Raw genomic sequence first — 14,103 nt, 5'->3', positions numbered from 1 at the left:
CAGGAGATTATAAAAAAAACCAGAACAAACAAGTGAAAAAAAATACTGCAGTACGCTTGAACGCTGCCGGCCTTGAAGCAAACTTCCCTTCCTTTGGACCCCTCAAATGGAGAACCTCACCGACATCTTATACTGTCAAATCCAAACCAGACGTCTCGCATCGAGAGAGGAAAAACTCCCTTTCCTCTATGTCAGTTTCATTCTCTTCAGTGCCTCACAGCCGCAGATCTCGCGAGACGTCGAGAGGGCCATTATGCGCCGCGCGGCCTCGAGCCTCCCGCGAGACGTCGAGGCCGCGCGGGCGGCAACGTGGGCGCCCGCCCGACTCTCGCGAGAGCCGGCGCATCCCCTCGCGAGAGTTTGGGAATTTGAAATGGCGGCGGGCGCGGCCTTCGGAGGCCCCGCTCGGCCTCGCTGAGGGCCGGGGAGGTCGTTCGCTGGGGTGGGGGAGTCGGGTCCTCCTCCTCCGCCCCGGCCCCCCTTTCGGTGTCTCCGCGGAAGGCTGGGAGGCTCCGCTCGCATGGAGCAACTGCGGCCGCGGCTGCTGAGGACCTACTCGGGGCTGAGGGGGCGAGCGAGCCGCGGAGGACGAGCGGGAGGCAAGGCCGGGCTGAGGCTCCTGCCGCGGGCGGCCCCCTGGATCTCGCCCCCCGCCGACCCCAAGCGCCTCTTCAGCACCAGCTCCTCCGGGGGGACCTCCTACTCTTCGGCCTCCTCCCTCGACGACCACGACCACGACCCGGATTTCCGCCCGCCCGCCAAGGCCCGCAAGGCCCGTCCGCCCCCCGCCAAGAAAGGGGGCAAGAAGAGGAAGAACCGGGGCCCCCCCAAGGAGAACAAGCCTCCCCCCCAAGGGAGCCAGATCAGCGACAGCAGCTGCTCTTTCGTGCCCGCCACCCCCTTCCGCAGGAACGTCACCTGTCGACGGCCCGAGAAGGGCCCCGCTCGTCTGCGGGGGCCCTCTGCTGTGCAGCACTCCCGAGTGGCCCCTCCTGACCCCATTGGGGGCCACAAGGAGGTGGACCCCCAGGAGGAAGAAGAGGAGAAAGACCCCCACAGCCCCATCTCCCACCCTCTGGGTTGCCACCCCACGCGGGAAGTGTTCCGAGAAGGCCGCCGGGAGTCCCACCATGGGGTCCTCCTGGACCTGAGCATGCTGAAGATGGACGCAGAGGGGCAGGAAATGGGAGACACTCTGCAGCTCTTCAGCCCGGAGGAGGCCAGACTGCATCCCCAGAAGTCGCTGCAGGGCGGTTCCCTGATGGACCTTGCGCATCCGGAGTGTTTCAGGGAGACGACTGGCTCTCCCATCCAAAGCACTTGGCAGTGTTGCGAGTCTCAAAGTGGGATGGAAGCCTCCCGGTCAGGCGAGAGCAGAGGCCGGACCAGGGGTCCGATCGAGACTGTGCTCCGGTGCCGTCATCGTCGATGGAAGCGAGCCCTGCAGCCCGAAGCCCTATTTGCGGCGTTTTCCAACTTCAAGCCAGAATGCAGGATGGCAAAGTTGCACTCTTTCCCCCGAAAGAGGCCGTTTTTCTTGGTGGGGAGCGAGAACTGAGCTTCGCTCAGGACGTTAGTCCTCCCGAGGAGATGGTTGGCTGTAGGATTTCGGAAGGAGCGAGCGACCACGGTATCGTTCCAAACAGCCTCCCGTTCCAGCCAGTTGTGGTTCTGGATAATCAGGTGGTTTTGAACTGGTTGGCGAATCGGTCCGCCGGAAAGCAAAAGGCTTCCCGTTCCTTGAAGAAGAAAAAGCTCTTCCTGGCCCAATCTCCCCACGTCCTGCCTAAAACCTCCGATTCCAGGAACAACCACCGAGTGGCCCTCGGTTGTAATCCTGGAGGGACTGGCCGGAAAGCTTGCATTAGCGGCTTCAGTTTGAACCGTTGGGGGCGCCAGAAAGTTGATCGAGTGGCACATGGGCAAAACACAGGCTGGAAACAGCAAGCTGATTCTCTCCTCCTGCAGGAACGGCTGAAGTGGCATGAGATCGAAGACCAACTTTCCGTCTCTTTCTTACCTTTGGACTCCTCCCTCAAAAATTCCAGCTTGTGGCGTAGAATCCGGGCTTCTTTTTCCCTCCATAAAAAGAAGAAAATCCTCTCCGAGGCCGAAAGCCTGAACGGTAGCACCGCCACCTATTATTCGGTCCAGTCTCCTCTTCCCAAGGCTTGCAATACCCCTTTCACCCAAAAGCTGGGCTATTCCATCTGTCCGTCTTCCTCCATGGTGCTGCTGTCGTCCATGACCTCTCTCTCCATCTTGGAGACGACTTTGACAGATGCTGAAAAAGTCTACAGGGAATGCCAGCAGGAGGGGCCTGTCCCTTTTGAGGAGTGGATTTCTCAAGAAAAGATGCCGAAGTGTGAAAAAATCGGGGAAGGGGTGTTTGGGGAGGTTTTCAAAACCGAGACTGAAAGGGGAACCGTGGCTTTAAAAATAATCCCGATCGAAGGGAGCGAGCGAGTCAACGGCGAACCGCAGAAGACGTTTACCGAAATCTTGCCCGAAATCATCATTTCCAAAGAACTGAGCCTCCTCGCCGATGAGGCAGTTAACCGAACCTCGGGTTTTATCCGGTTATATTCCGTTCATTGTGTCCAAGGCACTTATCCTGAGCATCTCTTGAACGCGTGGGACGAATACCACCAGCTGAGGCAGTCCGAAAACAACAGGCCAGATTTCTTCAGCGACCAGCAACTCTTCATGGTCCTGGAGTTTGAATTTGGAGGCACAGATCTGGAGAACATGAGGAACCGGCATCTGAGTTCGGTGAATTCGGCAAAAAGCATCCTGCACCAGGTCACGGCTTCGCTGGCTGTCGCCGAAGAAGCCCTCCGCTTTGAACACAGAGACTTACATTGGGGCAATGTGCTGGTGAGGAAAACCAGCTTAAAAGAAGTGGCCATTACCTTGAATGGCGAAGTCCACGTCCTTCCCACTCACGGCATTCTGGTGAACATTATTGATTACACTTTTTCCAGGCTGGAGAGGGACGGTTTAACGGTGTTTTGTGACCTTTCCACCGACGAAGAAGTTTTCCAAGGGGGAGGGGATTACCAGTTCGATATTTATAGACAGATGAGAGAAGAGAACGCAAACAACTGGGCCGATTATTTCCCCCACAGCAACATTCTTTGGCTTCACTATTTAGCGGACAAACTTTTAAAAGAGGTGACTTACAAAAAAAAGGCCACCACTTCCTCCCTGAAGCATGTACAGAAACAACTCAGGAGGTTCTCTGCAAATGTTCTCAACTTCAAGTCGGCCACTGAGCTGCTTAAGCTAGGGGCTTTCTTCCAGTGAATAAACCTGAGCTTGGAGGACTGAGGGAGAGTTTTTAAGCCGCCTCAGACGCTTCAGAAAAAACAATTTCACACATGGTACCCCCATTTTTAAAACCATGTTATTGTCAGAGTGGCTTGGCTGTGTTGCTTTGCGTTATGTTTAATTAGAGGGGGAACCCCAGCCCCCCACAAAAACATTTTTACTCCAAAACTTTTTAATTAATTTTAAATTTGCCCTATTACAAAACCCCTTCATATTTTCCTAATTATTGTGGCTTGTTTTAAAATAAAGCACAATCTTTTTGTAACAAAACCTCGGAAAATTATGCCAGCTTTACTTTTGCAGTATTAAATCTGATGAGCGCTTTTTATATAAATAAACATTTCTATGTTGCCCAACCTCCATCCTTTTCAATTGATTGCAAAATATGATAATTTAACTGGGTGCAGCAACCCAGTTTGATCTCAGAAACAGCTGCTAAGCTTGGTTGGACCTGGTTAGTAGTTATGTGACCTGTAAGTAAGGGCTGTACTCCCAGGGCTATGGAGCTAGTCATTGACTTACAACCATTTGTTTAGTCATTGTTTGCAGTTACAGTGACACTGAAAAAAGTGACTTAGGCCATTTTTTGCATAACCATTCCAACATCTGCATTGCCATGTGATCTAAATCCAGATGCTTGGCAGTTGACTCATATTTATGACCGTTGCTATGTCCCGGGGTTACATGATCCCCTTTTGTGACCTGACAAGCAAAATTGATGGGGAAGCCAGATTCACTTAATAACCGTGTTATTAACTTGACAGAGGCGGTGATTCACTTAGCAACCATGGCGAGAAAGGTGGTAAAATGAGGCAAAATCAATGGTCTCATTTAGCAATTTGGGGCTTAATTGTTGTAAGTCGAGGACTACCCTGTAAACTAGACCAGGAAGTTGGGGGAAAAAAGGCATTGTAGAAAAAAAGACATTGGCAAGCCAGTTCTGTATGAAAACTACTTGGATGCATTGATAATGTCACCAAGAGTTCAGCTCAGCTGCAAAAAAGTTATTTTTATATTGTCATGGGATTATGGTTGAAAATAAAATTTAATAATATGGTAAACCTGTATGCTGTGCCATTTTCCATGACTATGTACATGTGCTGTGAGTAGTCCTTGACTTATGACCACAATTGAACCCAAAATTTCTGTTGCAATTTCCCCCTGCTCTTTTTCCTAATCTCCCCAGGTTAAAGCTGATTCAGACAAGCCAAGATTTCCCATTAAGTGAGGCTAACCAGCAGGGCAAGATAACCTAGTTTGGCAATCCTGAAGATTAGAATTAGAATTAAAGTAACAGTTGGAAGGGACCTTGGGGATCTTGTAGTCCAGTGGTGGCTAACCTTTTTGGGCTCCTGTGCCAAAAATTGTGCGTGCGCTTGCACTCTCGCACTTGCATGCCAGCACCCAGAAGGCAATGTGCGCCCCCATCCCCTACACATGTGCGCGCAATCCCCCCTTGACCACCCACCCCTTACCTGCACTGCGCCTCAAAGCTGATTTTCGGCTTGTTTGAGGACTCCCAAAGGCTTGAGGAAGGCTTCTGCAGGCTTCTGCAAGCTTTGTAGGCCAAAATCTAGCCCTGTTTTGTCACTTCCTGTTTTTCCAAAAATACCGGAAGTGACGAAACGGGCTAGTTTTCGCCTACAAAGCCTGCAGAAGCCTCCCTCAAGCCTCTGGGAGGCCAAAAAGGGCCTCAAACCGGCCAAAAAATCAGCTGTGAGGCACGCACATGTGCAGTGAGGCAAGTTTGCCTGCAGCTCGTGTGCCGGCACAAATGGCTCTGCGTGCCACCTGTGACACGCCTGCCATAGATTCGCCATCTCGGTTCTAGTCCAACCCCTTGCTTAGGCAGAAAACCCTGTAACCTTTCAGACAAATGGCGGTCCCAATTTCTTAAAAACGTCCCGTGTTGGAACGGTCTTCACAACTTCTGGAGGCACGTTGTCCCACCGATCAATCGTTTTAACTATCATGAAATTTCTCCTTAGATCTAAGTTGCTTCTCTCCCTGACACTTCGCCCATCCTGGATTTTTGCTTTCTTCCCTAAGGAACATTCCTCATGTTTTCCCCCTGTGTGACAAAGTGTGCGGTAATTAAACCTTAAGTGCAAATCGTGGGTTAAACAAACCTTTCAGCCTTGCTAAATGCTTCTGAATTCTCACTGGGGCCAATCTACTTAGCCGCGAGAGGAAAGGAAACACACATCATTGGAAAAACAACATTGCAACGAAGATGCTGCCGTGCTGGGGACCGTCTACGGGGAGTCCTCGATGTACAACAGTTCATTTAATGACAGTTCAGAGTTAGAATGGCACTGACTTATGACCGATTTTCACACTTAACAACCATGGCAGCATCCCCTCGGTGCTGGGATCAAAGTTCTTGGTGACCGACTCATATTTTTTGCAAGCCTCTGACTAATGCTGATTTTGTTGCTTCTTTTTACTGATACTTAGATTTCCACTCCCAGAATTCCCCAGCCAGACATGCTCTAAGAGGGAAGGACTTCCACTCCCAGAATCCCCCAGCCTGCATGCTTTAAGAGAGGAGGACTTCCACTCCCAGAATCCCCCAGCCTGCCATGCTTTAAGAGGGGAGGACTTCCACTCCCAGAATCCCCCAGCCAGCCATGCTTTAAGAGGGGAGGACTTCCACTCCCAGAATTCCCCAGCCAGGATGCTTTAAGAGGGGTGGACTTCCACTCCCAGAATCCCCCAGCCAGCCTGCTTTAAGATGGGAGGACTTCCACTCCCAGAATCCCCCAGCCAACATGCTTTAAGAGGGAGGACTTCCACTCCCAGAATCCCCAGCCAACATGCTTTAAGAGGAGGACTTCCACTCCCAGAATCCCCAGCCAGCCTGCTTTAAGAGAGGAGGACTTCCACTCCCAGAATCCCCAGCCAACATGCTTTAAGAGGAGGACTTCCACTCCCAGAATCCCCCAGCCAACATGCTTTAAGAGGAGGACTTCCACTCCCAGAATTCCCCAGCCAACATGCTTTAAGAGGGAGGACTTCCACTCCCAGAATCCCCAGCCAACATGCTTTAAGAGGAGGACTTCCACTCCCAGAATCCCCAGCCAACATGCTTTAAGAGGAGGACTTCCACTCCCAGAATCCCCAGCCAGCATGCTTTAAGAGGGGAGGACTTCCACTCCCAGAATTCCCCAGCCAGCCATGCTCTAAGAGGGAGGACTTCCACTCCCAGAATCCCCAGCCAACATGCTTTAAGAGGGGAGGACTTCCACTCCAAGAATCCTCCAGTCAGCCTGCTTTAAGAGGGGAGGACTTCCACTCCCAGAATTCCCCAGCCAGCATCCTTTTAGAGGGGAGGACTTCCACTCCCACAATCCCCAGCCAACATGCTTTAAGAGGGGAGGACTTCCACTCCCAGAATTCCCCAGCCAGGGTGCTTTACGCTATGAGCACCTCAATTCCCAGAGTTCCCTGCCCAGCGCACTTCAAGATGGGTGAACTTGCACTCCCAGAAGTCTCCAGCCTGCAAGCTTTAAGACACGTGGACTTCAAGTCCCACAATTGAAGTCCATGGACTTTAAAACTGCCAAGGTTGAGAAACTCCAGATTCAAAGGACCAATTCAAAAAGATTGGTCAGCCAAGGTTTGCATTATTTTTTTTTTATTATGTTGCAGGAGGCAAAATAATGGAAGGGACATTCTAGAAGAAGAGTGGAAAAAATAATCCTTAGAGTTGGAAAATCAAATCAACAACTGTCAAACCTGCCGCCGCTTAAAACTCTAAATAAAAACAATCCTTGGCTCCATTTGTTGAGAAAGGTATAATTTTATCAGAGGTGAAGTGTATTGCAGTATTGCAAAGCCAGAACAGAATCACACACCAACATCCCAAAAGGTTCCAGGGGCTGGAGAGTCGACTGCCCAGAGCAGCAAACAGGTTTATTCCAAATCTGAGAAGAGGAATTAAAGAGGAGAGAATAATATAATAGAATAAGTTTTAAACGATAGAATGGAATGGAATTTAAATGGAATGGAGAATTGTATAGAACAGAAGAATGGAATGGAATGGAATGGAATAGAATAGAATAGAATAGAATAGAATAGAATAGAATAGAATAGAATAGAATAGAATAGAATAACAGGTTGGAAGTTTTTTTCTAATTCCTCTTATCAAGATTGAGCCTGATTCCTAGTGGCTCTTCAATAAAAAAAAAACCCAAACGATCCGCGAATGTTTGTAGTTTATACTCTTCTTTTTAAATTTTTGTTCCCTGTATTTCTGAATTATTCCTAATTTTTATGAATAGTGTCTCTAGTATCAAAATAAAGAGCAGAGGTGACAATGGCCATCCCTTGTTGGACTCCTTTTGTGATTCCAAATGCCTTTGTTATATCTCCATTTATTATTATACCATTGCAGACTAACGGTTGTCCAATCTCTTCTTCAAAAAATCTCCTGTGTTGCACCAACCACAACTTCTGGTGGCAAGCAGTTCCACTGGTTAATTGTCCTCACTGGCAGGAAATTTCTCCCTTAGTTCTAGATTGCTTCTCTCGATTAGTTTCCATCCATGAGTTCTTGTCCTGCCCGTCTTCTTTTATTTTAAATTTAAAGTGATGCCCCTTTCACAGCAACGACTCTGGGAAGGACACCGAAGATCGAAACCAATGCATATCAGACAGAATGTTATTATTTTCTTGAACAAAACTCAACCTTAACCCATTTTTTTTTCTTTTTATAACAGTTTTATTAGTTTTAACAACAAACAAAAACACATAAAACATAAAAACAAGAAGAGTGAGAAAATACCATCACAGGAAGAAATTATTAAGAAAATATTGGAATGTGCTGAAATGAGTAGATTGACATTTGAAATTAGAGAACAAGAAGATAAACAATTCTATGAAATTTGGGACCTTTTCTATCAATGGCTAGATAATAAAATATAATAATAGAATATTTAGAATTTTAGGAAACAATGAATACATATTTCTTTTTTTTCTTTGATACTATCTTTATAAAATTTTATTAAGATAGACTTGGTATGACTTTATGATTTGCTATAAAATAAATTAAGTAAACTATAGTTATCTCGTTAAAGTATGAATTAATAAAAATTATAGTCAAATGATTGTTTAATAATGATATCAGGCTATATAATTGTTGATTGATAATATGAGCTATTATGTAATATAACTACAATGGAGACTATGAAATGGATGCACAAAAAAAAGTGGTAAACCAACCGATACACTGTCTGTAAACCCATGAAGGAAGGAACCTTAACCCATTTCTATTGCAAACAAAACAATCCCCCAAGAAACACACTCATTGAGAAGGAGGAGGAGGAAGAGGAGGGAAGGAGGAGGAGGGAAAAAAGGAAGGAAGGAAGGAAGGAAGGAAGGAAGGAAGGAAGGAAGGAAGGAAGGAAGGAAGGAAGGAAGGAAGGAAGGAAGGAGGAAGGAGGAAAGGAGAAGGAAGAAGGAGGGAGTAGGAGAAGGGAAGGAGGAGGAAGGAAGGAAGGAAGGAAGGAAGGAAGGAAGGAAGGAAGGAAGGAAGGAAGGAAGAAGAGGGAGGAAAATGAGGAAGAAGAACAACCTGACTGGGCTGGAGAAGGAGGAGGAGGAGGAGGAGGGGAAGGAGTGGGAGAGAAAATAGGAGGAGGAGAAAAGGAGAAGAAGGATGAGGAAGAAGGAAGAAGAATCTGACTGGTGCTGGGTTTCATTCCCAGAAAACTTCTGTGCCGCTTTAACTGAGACGCACGCAATATTCTTCCTCCATGAAGCGAAGTCCGTTCGCTCCTCCTCCTGGTGACTCCTCCTCTCCTCCTACGGTCCTACGATCTTCATCACCACCCGCTCTTCGTTTTCTCCCTCCTGCTGCTCCGAGGGAGACAAGCGGGACATGGCTTGGGACACCCATCTCCGTATTTTCGACACTGGAGTAACAGGGGAAGTCAAGAAACGAGCGATTAGGTCAAGTTACCACACTAAGCAGTGCTTCGCAAGTAGCCCTCGACTTACGACCATTCATTGGACCGTTTATAACGGCACTGAAAAAAACCAACTTATCACCAGTTTTCACAATTCTCATGGTCAAGTGATCGAAATTCGGACGCTTCGCAAGTGACTCGCATTTATGATGATATGACAGTGTTGTGACTAGGAGGTTTGAACCTGCTCTGTCAGAAGACATAGGCTCGAGTGATGAGGAAGATTAAAGGTTTGAGCCTGCCTTGTTGAGTGACACAAATGGGAGTCAGGAGGAAGAGGAAGATAGGGCATTGGGGTTTGAACCTGCTTTGCTGGAAGTTTCGGAATCTTCATCCTCTCCCGGACCTTCCTCATTAGTTACACCTGTGTCGGCAGATAATCAGGAGAATGTGCCAGAGCCCTTGGATGAAGATCAAACCGAAGAATCTTGGTTTGATGCAAGGAACAGACGTAAGCAGAAACGTCAAGCACAAACTGGAAGGAGACGTCGAATCAGGGACTGAGTAAGAGACTGACACGCCCCTTCAGGAAATATAAGGAGGCGTGTTAGCTCTGAAGCCCTGTTCGGATCAACTTGTTGATTTGCGTTTGCAGTTGGACAATTTATCCTGTTTGGAATTCATCTCTGATTTATAGTGCTGCTCATTATCATAATTGGCTGACAGCTTCTGGGAAAACTGCCAACGACGAATTCAGACAAAGGAAAGTTAACTCTGTTGTTTCTGGTCTTTTCTGTTTGTATATTTTCCTTTGGACATTTGGACTCTCACTTTGTGGCCACAGGTGAGACAGAACATTACAGTATCCCCTGGGGCATCACATGACCCCACTTTGCCGGCCTTTAGACAAGCAAAGTCAACAGGAAAACCGGATCCACTCAACAACCGTGTTACTAACTTAGCCACTGCCAAGATTCACTTAACAACGGTGGGAAGGAAGGTTAGAAAAATGGGGCAAAATTCACTCTACGACTGTCTCATTGAGCAACAGAAACTTGGGGCTCCATTGTGATCATAAGTTGAGGACTACCAGTACAAAGTTTTTGGGAACTGCAGTATTTTGGGGAGCTCCTCACCTTCTGACCATAATGACGGTTTTTAGATTCTCCCCATGACGGTTAAAAAATGGATCTGTTGATTTTGGGACCATTTCTGTGGCCGTTGTTAAGAGAATGCCATGGTCATTAAGCAAACCAGGAGTACCAGATTTGGGCAAGACCATTGTATATCACGGCCATGTGACAGCTGGAAACTGCCGATGCATCCAAAGTTAGAGGGAAGTGGCCATCAGAACCATCAGCCCCAAGGTCGGTCTGTTGTCATTTTGGCCACAAAGTGATGATATCTTGAGGACTACCTAGTTGGAAAAGGAGCTGCTAAGTTTACCTCGAATTCTGCCAAACTGTTTCGAGTTCGATGGAACTACACTGCCATCTGCTAAGGCAATATTCACCAAGGCAAAATAATAATAATAATAATAATAATAATAATAATAATAATAATAATAATAATAATAATAATAATAATAATAATAATAATAATAATAATAATAATAATAATAATAATAATAATAATAGCAGAATAACAGGGTTGGAAAAGATCTTAGAGGTCCTCTAGTCCAGCCCCCTGCTCAAGCAGGAGAACGTATATCATTTCAGACAAGTGGTTGTCCAGTCTCTTCTTAAAAACTGCCTGTGATAAAATTCACCATTGAATTTCATTTTGTTAAATAGCGTCCAACATTCAGGTCTGTCAAGATCCTTCTGTATCTTAAGCCTTTATCTTCCGGAGTGTTGGCTGTTCCTGCCAGCTTGGTGTCATCTGCAAATTTGATGAGTTCCACATCTATCCCCTCATCCAAGTCATTGATAAAGATGTTGAAGAGTATTGGGCCTAAGACAGAGCCTCGGGGTACCCCACTGCATAATTCCCTCCATGTAGATGCAGTTCCATTGAGGACTACACGTTGGCTGCAGTTGGTCAGCCAGTTATGAATCCATCTGGTGGTGATGCTGTCTACTAACCCACAGTTTTCTATCTTATCAAGTAGTTGGTTGTGGTCTGCTTTATCAAATGCCTTACTGAAGTCCAAGTAAGACTGTAACTTCCCTCTTGCACTTACCACTATTAAGCCAGGTTCCACCTATTCTATACCTTCACTTCAAGGCCACTCCATAAAACCCAACCCACAGCTTAGACAATCACAATGACGTGGGGATGCTGCCCACTCCTGACACCGCTGCGGTACCGTTCTTACCTGACGAACTGTCCAGAAACATGGTTTCTTCTACCTGATGACTCTTCCAGAAACGTGGTTCTTCTGTAAGGACGAGTTTTTCAGTCCAGTCTTCCCAATTCACCTCTTCTACTCTAGAAAAAGATCCCAAGAGTTATGAGCAGGACACATTAAATCCTCAACTTATGACCACAATGGGTTGGAGTTTAGACTAGAAGACCTCCAGGGTCCCTTCCAACTCTGTGATTCTATTCTGAGCCCAAACTTTCCACTGCTAAGCCAGACAGCTGTTAAGTGAGTGACACCCCATTTGCCATGGTTGTCATGTTAAGTGAATCACAGCTGTCGTTAGGTGAATCATGGTAGTCATTAAGCAAATCCAGCTTCCCCGTTGACTTTGCTTGTCAAAGGGTTGCAAAAGGGAATCACATGACTCTGGGACTCTGCAACCGTCAGAAGTACATGCCTGTGGCTAAGTGTCCAAATTTTGATCACGTGACCAGCAGGATGCTGCAACGGTCCTGAGGTCACTTCTTTCAGGGCCATTTCGAATGGTCACTAAAGGAATGGTTGTAAGTCAAGAACTACCTGTATGTACTCCTTTCTTGTCTCAAACACACCCAACAATTTCTTAGGCTGCAACCCTCCCTCCCCACACACAAAGTAAAACCCAGTCAAAATTCCTTTCAAGCACACCTGTAGACAATTCACACCAGCCCTTAGAGGTAGTCCAGACCAGGAGCCCAAAGTTAGGAACGCTAATGCTAGTTTTTTGTTATAAGATTACAGCCACAGAATTTTGCAAGCACGGATATCCTTCCTACATTCCTCATCTTCCTTCTCATCTTCTTTCCTTCCTTCCTTCTCTTCCTCCTCCTTTCCTTCCTTCCTCATCTTCCTTCCCTCCTTCCTTCCTTCCCTCCCTTCTTTCTTCCCTCCCTCCTCCTTCTTCCTTCCTTCCTTCCTTCCTTCCTTCCTTCCCCTTCCTTCCTCCCTCTTCTTTCCTTCCTTCCTCCTTCCTTCCTTCCTTCCTTCCTTCCTTCCTTCCTTCCCTCCTTCCTTCCTTCCTCCTTCCTTCCTTCCTTCCTCATCTTCCTTCCTTCCTTCCTTCCTCATCTTCCTTCCTTCCTTCCTTCCCTCCTTCCCTTCCTCCCTCCTTCCCTTCCTTCCTTCCCTCCCTCCTCCCTCCTCCTTTCCTTCCTTCCTCATCTTCCTTCCCTCCTTCCTTCCTTCCTCCTTCTTCCTTCCTTCCCTCCTTCTTTCCTTCCTTCCTTCCTCCCTCCCTCCTTCTTTCCTTCCTTCCTTCCCCCCCCCTCCCTCCTTCTTTCCCTTCCTTCCTTCCCTCCCTCCTTCTTTCCTTCCCTCCTTCCTTCCTCATCTTCCTTCCTCCCTTCCCTCCCTCCTTCCCTTCCTTCCTCATCTTCCTTCCTTTCCTTCCTTCCCTCCCTTCTTCCTTCCTTCCCTCCTTCTTTCCTTCCTTCCTTCCCTCCCTCCCTCCCTCCTTCTTTCTTTCCTTCCTTCCTTCCTTCCCTCCCTCCTTCTTTCCTTCCTTCCTCATCTTCCTTCCTCATCTTCCTTCCTTCCCTCCCTCCCTCCCTCCCTCCTCCTTTCCTTCCTTCCTCATCTTCCTTCCTTCCCTCCTTCCTTCCTCATCTTCCTTCCTTCCTTCCCTCCCTCCCTCCTCCTTTCCTTCCTTCCTCATCTTCCTTCCTCATCTTCCTTCCTTCCTTCCTTCCTTCCTTCCTTCCTCATCTTCCTTCCTCATCTTCCTTCCATCCTTCCTTTCTTTATGCTCGAGGGAACCAGGGAGGGTCCATTTCTGAAATGACGTGTGTTTCGTACCCCAATTGGGCACGTGGTTAAACTTACCGAAAAAACCTCCTCTTGTCCTCGGATTCGATGAGGATGAAACGGTTGTCTCCCTGGGTTTTTTTGCAGGACCAGATCCGTTTTTTCTCTATCTGCAGAATAGCGATGGCTCTCTGGAAAGAGAGTGGTTGGTGGACAGAACTTATAAATGAGAGATGGAGGGAGGTAGAGCGGGGTGGGTGGAAGAAGGGAGAGAAGGAGGAAAGAAGGAAGGATGGATATGTGGGTATATGCATGTATGTGTGTATGTATGTATGTATTTATGTATGTATGTATGTATCTAGGTCGGTAGATAGATAGATAGATAGATAGATAGATAGATAGATATGATATATGATAGATAGATAGATAGATAGATAGATAGATAGATAGATATAGATAGATAGATAGATAGATATGATATATGATTGATAGATAGATAGATAGATAGATAGATAGATAGATAGATAGATAGATAGATAGATAGATATGATATATGATTGATAGATAGATAGATAGATAGATAGATAGATAGATAGATAGATAGATAGATAGATAGATAGATAGATAGATAGATGGATGGATGGATAGATAGATAGATAGATAGATAGATATATGATTGATAGATAGATAGATAGATAGATAGATAGATAGATAGATAGATAGATAGATAGATAGATAGATAGATGATAGATAGATAGATAGATAGATAGATGGATA

At 46.7% G+C, this 14,103-nt stretch overlaps 2 protein-coding genes across 2 annotated transcripts in view; one reads left to right on the top strand and one right to left on the bottom strand.

The window, feature by feature from the left end:
• Positions 1-355: 355 nt before the first annotated feature.
• HASPIN (histone H3 associated protein kinase) lies at positions 356-3,684 on the top strand. The gene is given in 2 exon segments (XM_026692228.2): positions 356-1,522; positions 1,525-3,684. Coding segments are annotated over 2 exon segments (2,784 nt in total). The 5' UTR covers positions 356-520; the 3' UTR covers positions 3,307-3,684.
• A 5,138-nt stretch (positions 3,685-8,822) lies between these two features.
• The window catches only part of LOC113426808 (transient receptor potential cation channel subfamily V member 2-like), a 31,260-nt gene continuing 25,979 nt past the window's right edge, over positions 8,823-14,103 (bottom strand). Inside the window, exons 14-16 of the mRNA XM_087969750.1 lie at positions 13,405-13,517; positions 11,557-11,669; positions 8,823-9,245 (exon numbers count right to left, since the gene is read on the bottom strand). Of these exons, the coding sequence (XP_087825876.1) occupies positions 9,136-9,245; positions 11,557-11,669; positions 13,405-13,517 (336 nt within the window). The 3' untranslated portion in view covers positions 8,823-9,135. The remainder of the gene's footprint in view (positions 9,246-11,556; positions 11,670-13,404; positions 13,518-14,103) is intronic.

This window comes from Notechis scutatus, chromosome 1, assembly GCF_049901735.1.
Source record: "Notechis scutatus isolate UNSWTSFEM ecotype Mainland chromosome 1, rNotScu1.2, whole genome shotgun sequence".
Classification (NCBI taxonomy): domain Eukaryota; kingdom Metazoa; phylum Chordata; class Lepidosauria; order Squamata; family Elapidae; genus Notechis; species Notechis scutatus.
The sequence above is the reverse complement of the archived record's forward strand: the minus strand, read 5'-3'. Positions and strand labels throughout refer to the sequence as shown.